General features: G+C 46.2%; 1 protein-coding gene across 1 annotated transcript; it reads right to left on the bottom strand.

Moving 5' to 3' along the window:
* Positions 1 to 977: 977 nt before the first annotated feature.
* On the bottom strand, positions 978 to 8,201 carry NDUFS3 (NADH:ubiquinone oxidoreductase core subunit S3). The gene is made up of 7 exons (XM_064462708.1): positions 8,089 to 8,201; positions 7,939 to 8,010; positions 6,228 to 6,325; positions 5,823 to 5,972; positions 3,800 to 3,925; positions 3,392 to 3,511; positions 978 to 1,231 (listed from the first exon to the last, which is right to left on the bottom strand). The coding sequence occupies exons 1-7, from the start codon at positions 8,138 to 8,140 to the stop codon at positions 1,064 to 1,066; spliced, it is 786 nt and encodes a 261-aa protein (XP_064318778.1). The 5' UTR covers positions 8,141 to 8,201; the 3' UTR covers positions 978 to 1,063.
* Between the last annotated feature and the right edge of the window lie 12 nt (positions 8,202 to 8,213).

Below are 8,213 nucleotides of genomic sequence, written 5' to 3'. Positions count from 1 at the left end.
TTTTTAATTAGTGCTCTTACAATTTTTAAGCTTAAGTCGCCATTCAGGAAATCTCCACAAATAGCTTGTGCATTATTTTATAAAATCTCACAATAGTTTCCAATCTTAATGAGGTCAGTCATCTTTCTGATGCAGAACTGCATTACACATTTTCTGGACTAAGGACAAGGGACATTATTGATGACTGCTGTAATGTAATCCCATTCAAACAGGTGGTGGGTGGACTGAAACTAGTATTTTTCCAGCTTTTTTGGAAAGAGCTGAGATTTTCCATAACAGCAAAGACAGCGGTAATGCCGTTATATCTTACAGCTTATAATAATTGGAATAGTGACAAAAAGGCATAGCTTCTGTCTATGGGACAAGGGAAGGGAAATATTTTTTGACTGCAGGAAAAAGCACAATCTGAAGAAGCTGGAGAAAGTAAAGACTGCTTGATTTTGAAGGAAAACCCAGCACGAGACAGTGGACAGGAGAGGTTACCTGCAACTCCTTCTGCCAGGGGAACAGGCACTGACCTAATTCCCAAGGAAACAATGCAGGGCTCCGCACTGTTGTGGCCTGGATCCAGGTGCATCTTGTGTTCTCCTAATAACAAGTGTATTAGGACCATTTACAAAAGCTTTGCCTGTAGCTATATTATTACGGTCTTCTGAACACCCATCTTGGAGCCAAGATACTACTGTCCCATTGCTTAAGCTACACACCTACTTCAGTACAGGCTACTAGCAAGTGCTCAGGTTATGATTCACACCCGCAGGGACAGCTCACAGAAGCAGTGTACATAAAACATCTTAGCCACAGGGAATGCCTGGACTCCACTCAATTTGCAAACCAAAAAGACAAATCCAGCATCTTAGAACTCAAAGCTGCAGATAAAACACCTACCAGTTGGATTATCAGGATTGTACATTAGCATCCCTCACCCTCTGCTTTTCATCTAGTTTGAAAACATTATTCACATGGTCACAACAGGCAAGAATCTTATATTGATTTTTATTATTATTATAAATACTGCATTAGAACAGTAAGGATGGTGCCACGCATCCGCTCCATTCTGCTGCTATTTTGTTTCTTCTTTCTTGGCTCCTGCTTCTATTTTCAGGGGTTCTGGAGCTGGACGATAGGCAGGAAATGCCTCCCAAGGACTATTCAAATCAAACTTGCGAAATTCCTGAGCTAGCTCCACCGGCTCTGCCACTACTCTTTTCACTTCATCATCATACCGGACCTAGAACAGTGCAAAGAACACAGGCCAGTCATTTTTACACCATCTCCATAGCTCCTCTACTATTAGCTGTACACAGTAATGACCCAGACCACCCTCTGGTACAGGCAATCCTACTTCTTACACCCTGGATAGGCCACAGGCCTCTGCCACAGCTTCAGTTCTCGTTATTAAACAAAAGCCCTCCAGATGCCACCGAGACCTCTGGGCTCTCCGGGAAAACCCTCCTCTTTGCTACCATATAACCTCAGGCAATAAGGTGGCCTGTCCACGGACATAGCTGGGGACTGCTCTGTGAATCTTTATAATATGACAGTTTGTTTGGTTTTAGTTGTGCTTCTTCACATAACAGTCAGAACATGGGACAAAAAGACAACCAGGGTGAAATGCAAGTGAGTACCAGACACTTCTGATTGACTTGATTTATCCTTGACCCTTTATCCTTGGCTTGATTTTGTGCCAGTCCATATCTCCAAACCACAGCTTAGGAGATGCTGCCTGGTCCTCACTTGCAGGATTTGTTGTTACTCCTATTTTTCTTAAAATCCTCTGTTGCCTGAAGAACCTCACTGTTTTCTCCTGAGACTCAGTTCAGTCTGAGAACTGCACCAAACATGACTGCTTCTGCAAGGCGGTCATTTGAAACTGGAGAGATACCAAGCACACTCATTTCACTTGTGGTTTGACGTACAGAGGTAAATATTTGATAAATGGCAAGCATCAGTTCAACTAGAATTTTATAATCTGGACTTAAAAAAACCTCAACAAAGTGGAGCTCCAACTGCGTTAAGATCAGTTCAGCCCTTTACTCCTCTGGGAATCTCCGGTTTTGCAGTGGAAAGTTTAACCTTCCAGAAGATGTGCTAAAAGCAGAAGCACTTTCTCTGCCTGACAAATTTCTTCAGTATACAGCACATGAAATTTGCTCTATGCCTCTGACCTTAGGTTGCCTTATTACAGATGATACTTTGTGATGACTTCAAACTTCCATGCAGGAGATCTATACAACTCCTCGGGAATACAGACAAGTGAAATATCCATAGTGCTTTTCAGACAAAGAACTGTAAAGCAGTCACATCTCTGTACCGAAACTCAGCTCACAGAATCATAGAATAGTTTGGGCTGGGGACCTTTAAAGGCCATTTAGTCCAACCCCTCTGCAATGAGCAGGGACATCTTCAACTAGATAAGGTTGCTGACCTGAATGTTTCCAGGGATGGGGCATCGACTACCTCTCTGGGCAACCTGTTCCAGTGCTTCACCACCCTCATTGTAAAAAAGTTCTTCCTTATATCTGATCCAAATCTACCCTCTTTTAGTTTAAAACCATTACCCTTTGTCCTACTGCAACAGGCCCTACTAAATAGCCTGTCCCTATCTTTCTTATATTTGAAAGTATTTCTTTCAATACCTTTAGGTACTGAAAGGCCGCAAGAAAGTCTCCCTGCAGCCTTCTTCTCCCTAGGCTGAACAAACCCAACTCTCTCAGCCTGTCCTCATAGGAGAGGTGATCCAGCACTCGGATCATTTTTGTGGCCTCCTCTGGACCCACTCTAACAGGTCCATGTCTTTCCTGTGCTGAGGACCCCAGAGCTGGACGCAGCACCGCAGGTGGGGTCTCACCAGCGCAGAGGGGCAGAATCACCTCCCTTGACCTGCTGGCCACGCTGCTTGTGATGCAGCCCAGGACATGGTTGGTCTTCCGGGCCGTGAGCACACATTACCAGCTCATGTCCAGCTTTTCACCCACCAGTTACCCTCAAGTCGTTCTCCACAGAGCTACTCTCCATCCCTTCATCCCCCACCCTGTACTGGTACTAAGGGTTGCCCTGACGCAGGTGCAGGACCTTGCACTTGGCCATGTCGAACCTCATGAGGTTCACATGGGCCCACTTCTCGAGCTTGCCCAGGTCCCTCTTGGACCTGTCCCTCAGGCGTGTCAGGCGCACAGCGCACCGCTCAGCTTGGTGTTGTCTGCAAACTCGTTGAGGGTGCTCTCGATCCCACTGTCTGTGTCATTAATGAAGGTATTAAAAAGTACTGGTCCCTCTACGGACCCCTGAGGGACACCACTTATCACTGGCCTCCATCTGGACATTAAACCATTAGGAAATAAGAGTATTGGAGAGATTTGACAATTTTAGATATGAGTGTATCTCCTACCTCCACGTAACCAGAGAGTGGAAAGTCCTTCCGGAAAGGATGGCCCTCAAAGCCATAGTCTGTGAGGATTCGCCTTAGATCAGGGTGGTTGGCGAAGAAAACACCATACATGTCCCAAACCTAAATGAAATGAAGCCAAGTAAGTTGAATTACATGAAAAAAAAAAACCCCAACCCTTCCTGTATTATGTCCATAAAATTTCAGTTACATGCCTGGCTTTATGCAATGCCAGTGAAACTGATGCAGGAACTCACTGAAAAGCAAATCAAACATCCTTTTATCTCTTATTCTGAAAAGGCAGCCAAGGAAACACTTCTCTTTCTTCCTCAGGGCCCTGGGAATGAGTTAAATCAGGAGAACACAGCCCCTCTCCACAAAGACTCTGCTCCCAGCTACGCTGGCGCTCACCTCTCTTTCATACCAGTTTGCTGCCTTGTGCACAGACACTGCCGAGTCAACAGGTGTCAGCTCATCAGTGTACGTCTTCACACGGATCCGACTGTTGAACCGCAGAGACAGGAGATTGTACACAATCTGAAGCATAACAGAAGGCGGCATTGGCCTCGTATGGCATTTACGGATGTCTTTGCAGTACAGTACTGGCTAAGCAAAGGCACAAAAGCACTATTTCAAATATTCTTTATCAGCAGAAGCACATTCAGCACTGCAGAGCTGCACACGAAAAGACACTATTACAACTGAGGTTCCAATAGCTTACCACTTTGATCCTTAGAATTGCAATAAAAAGATTGTGAGATTTAAAAAACATGACTGATTAAGAAGTGCTGAAGTAAAGAGGGATACTAAATCTTAAAGAGTATTAACGGGATGGAGACACTTGACAATAGTCTTTCAATAGTCTGTCACAAAGAAAACGGCTATCAATTACTCTCAGCATCCAGTGGGAGAAAGCTAAGAAGACAGACACTTAATTATAAGCAAAGAAGTTGGATACCAGTGAAAATGTATAACTCTTCTGTGACAAAGTGCTAATAAAAAGGCTGCTTATGAGGACTACTGGAACCTCCAGCGGGGGGGAATACACACTACAAGCAGACTGAAAAAAAACCCCAAACCTTCCTAAGAAATTGTGTAGCCTTCTTTGACACTGCCTCCGTGAAGATGGCTGGAGAAGATGAATTCATTAAGGTCTACATTTCTACTATTTCAATGAATCTGCTACCCTGATTTTTAAAAGAAAAATCCTGAATTAAAAAAATCTTCAACTTCTTCAGAGACTGGAGGCCTGCAAGTTAAAGAAACTCTACAACTCCCCTACAACTCCCAGGATTTTTGCCTAATCATGAGCTATATTACTGAAAGTCAAAGCTGTTACTAGCAAAGCAAGGAGGAGCTATATTTGAAAACAACCGTCACTGATTAACTAACGTATAATAAGGCAAAGCTGCCACGCTTTGCTTTCTGAGCAGCTGCTGTAAGTGATTTAATACCACAACATAAACCAAAGGGGGAAAATAAATCAGCTACTTCTCATTATCCTTGTTACTTGCTGGGAACTGAAAATCCACCAATTCACTTCTCTTGTCCAAAAGGCAGCCTGCCCAGATTAGACAAGGGCAGACGGACATCTCTTTGTCCCTAAGGCTGCCGAAATCATAGTCAGCCCCCTACAGCATGTGAGCCCTAGGGGCTTTCTGCCGCGGTTTTCTGCAGCTCTTTCTAGGTTAAACTACTATAATGTCTTTGCAACAACACTGTGAACAAAGCTTTCTAATAGTAGGTGAGAAGGCAATATGCTGAGTCTGTCGTTTCCCCAAAGATGTATCTTTTATTTTTCTATTTGCAGCTGAAATCCTTCTGCAGATGAGGAGCTATATGGTGAGATTTTCAAAAGCATCTGTGGGAATCAAATCTCCAATATCCACTGAAACTCAGTGGAAGTTCAGTACCCCAAATCTCCTGAGAGCTTTCTGAAAATCCACCTCATTTCCTATTTGGTCCCGACTTTCAGGGAATGTTTTGAAAACAACTAAATAGGTTTTTGGGGATTTTTTTTTGTTAAAGAGGAAAATTATTAAGAAGATTGATGGGATTTAAAGAAAAACATGATCAGTTGTATCAACGGCAGTTGACAGACCTAAGTAGAAGAAGGAAGAGCAGCAATTCACATCAAGCCAGAAAGAAATCTCTACACACTTTCGTAAAACCAAAGCAAAACAAAGCCAAATAGAAAATAAAAAAAAGAGAGAGACTTTCAGCAGAGCACAAAAGGAAAACCAGACTAGGAACTCAGGCAGTATCAGTTCTGCTGCTACTTTCACTATCAGCAGATTAAAAAAACCCCAGTATTTCAAAGTGGATTTTCTTCTCACTGTCAGAAAGCAAAAAATGCAGTCAGAGTTGCAAAAGCATCCACAGCCATCAGCGCTTGTGAAACTCTCCAGGCCCCGCGCTTATGAGTGGTTCTTACCTCAAAGCGGTACTGCCGAGACGGGACATCAACAGCAGTCAAGTCAGCCAAGGATTTGAACTGGGCATTAGTGTGATCTCGAAGGAAGGTCAGAACTGGGATGATCCCATCTGGATGGATTAAAAGTTCCAGCTCATTGAAACAGGTCACCTGATGAGAACAGTGGAAAGAGCATGAGTACAAACACCAACAGGACCAAACGTTCTACCAGATCCAGCAAGACACCTAAACAAAGACAGTACTTTGTACAGCAGGACATCAGCTAAAGGGGCTTAATAATCGCAGTGACTTTCAAGTAATTCTGTCATTCTTCTCCAGAGCAAGTTCTGAAAACATCTAACAAAGAAGTAGCGTGTTGACTGGGTCCTGGCCCCCCCCAAGAACAATCTCATGCACAGCACCTACCTGTACTTGCTGGATGTACTTGGGCAGGATCTCAGCCACATACTCCCCAAAAGCACAGAGCTGCTTCTGTTCTACCTCGTTTTTTGGTCTGACAGTAGCTAAAGAAAAAAACCCAAAGTTCAAAGATTACAGCAGGGAACACAGAAAGCTACGAACAGAAGAGCAGCAACTCCCACCCCCGGCTTAAAGATCTCTTTAACCAGTCTAGCTGTCTCTCAGTAGCTCCGGCAGAAGGCAGGCAGCTTCAGGTCATCAGCAAAGTTTGCTTATGGTAAATCTGAAGCTAAACATAAGATATATGTAGAGCAGAATAAATAGGATGCTGTAAGAGACAAGACTATAGCAACATACATGTGTTGTGGTACCACAGAACAGAACAACATGGACCTGGAGACTTTGCTAAGGAAGGAAGTTTGTGTCAATGCCAGACAGAATTGTTTTTGTGGCTGTAAATACAGCAGGAGGAACAGCCCAATGAGATGAGGGAGAAGCAAATACCAAAATGAAAGAGAGGCAGAAATGACAGAACAATCTGAACTCAGATACTGCTCACAACATTCAGCCTGGGTCTAGAAAGGATCTTCTTTTCTAGACAAGATAATCCTGGCTTTGTTTGATGTGCCAGCATTTAAGCAAACCCCCACACAATCAGAACATCCTACAATCTCATGTTGCTTCCTTTTTTTGTTGTTGGAAAGAAGATATTTATGTTTAATTATCACGAATCTAGACTCCTTTTTGATCCAGTATTGTTTGGTATTTTAAAATTTAACCTAAGCTTAGGGATGGGATATCTTGGCCAAAGCGTTACCCATTTAATCAAGGACAAACATTCCTTTTGGAAAAACACTGGCAAGAGAAAATAGCCTTGAATTGTCCTTAGGTGACACGTAACCATTTATGGATAAAAAGGGTTAGACCACCAAGGACCCCCGAAAAGAGAAGGCGGCATGCGCAGAATGATCTGCAATGGAGCCAAGAGGAGTGACTTAATGCCATTATGCAACCTAAATAGATTAGAATGAATATGTATTAAATAAGCAGAACAGGTATGTGTTTATTGTGTAACTGCAATGAGGCAGGGGGCTTTGGGGTGCTCGATTTGTGGAAAACCACCAAGCACCCACACTTGTGCGACGCCAAGGTAAATGGGCAATGTGTCCCCTGAGCACGCGATGACCGACCCACTGCACACCGGGCGACGGATCTGCCTTTCGGACGTTACGATTACAAACACCCAAGGCCAAGGGCACCGAGGAATTACGGAGCTGTTGCCCAGGCGCAGCTTTGCCCAGGCGCAGCTTTGCCCAGGCGCAGCTTTGCCCAGGCGCAGCTTTGCCCAGGCGCAGCTTTGCCCAGGCGCAGCTTTGCCCAGGCGCAGCTTTGCCCAGGCGCAGCAGGGCACAGGCGCAGCAGGGCACAGGCGCAGCAGGGCACAGGCGCAGCAGGGCACAGGGAACGCGGGGCGCGCACCATCACCAACGGAGCCGATTTTTGTGCGCGGGACTCGAGGTTCAGGCGTCAGCCGTTTCCCGAGGCCCTCACGGAACAGCTCACATCGGGCAGCGATTTCTTAAGGGCGGCCAAACGCCCTCCCGCCGAGCCTGGAGCTGACAGGGGTGCAACCGGCCTTCCCCACTGCCCTCCCGAGGCAGCAGCCCCAACGGCGTGACCCCGCCGAGGCTTCCCCGCCCCCGCCCCGCTCACTCACGGCGAGTCTCCCCAGCGGAGCTCCCCGCCAGCCGGGCCTGCGCCGCCGCCGCCGCCGCCGGGCCTGCGCCAGCTACGGAAAGAAAGGGAGAGGCGTTACCGGCCGGCCGCCCGCCGCCCCCGGGCTTCCCTCAGCCCCGGGCGCCCTCACCTCGCAGCGCGGCCCGCGCCGCTCCCCATGTCGCCGCCGCCGCCGCCAACATCCCCACCCCGGGAACGGACAAGAAGGGCACGGAGCGGAAGCGGAAGGCGCTGCCGTCGCACCACTTCTCCTTC

This window comes from Phalacrocorax carbo, chromosome 10 (assembly GCF_963921805.1).
Source record: "Phalacrocorax carbo chromosome 10, bPhaCar2.1, whole genome shotgun sequence".
Classification (NCBI taxonomy): domain Eukaryota; kingdom Metazoa; phylum Chordata; class Aves; order Suliformes; family Phalacrocoracidae; genus Phalacrocorax; species Phalacrocorax carbo.
The sequence above is the reverse complement of the archived record's forward strand: the minus strand, read 5'-3'. Positions and strand labels throughout refer to the sequence as shown.

Coding starts and splice junctions, on each gene's coding strand:
- NDUFS3 (XM_064462708.1), bottom strand. CDS start 8,140: ATGTTGGCGGCGGCGGCGGCGACATGGGGAGCGGCGCGGGCCGCGCTG. Junction 6,326..7,938: donor CTCCGCTGGGGAGACTCGCC/GTGAGTGAGCGG, acceptor TTTTTTCTTTAG/CTACTGTCAGACCAAAAAAC. Junction 3,512..3,799: donor CAAACTGGTATGAAAGAGAG/GTGAGCGCCAGC, acceptor CATTTCATTTAG/GTTTGGGACATGTATGGTGT.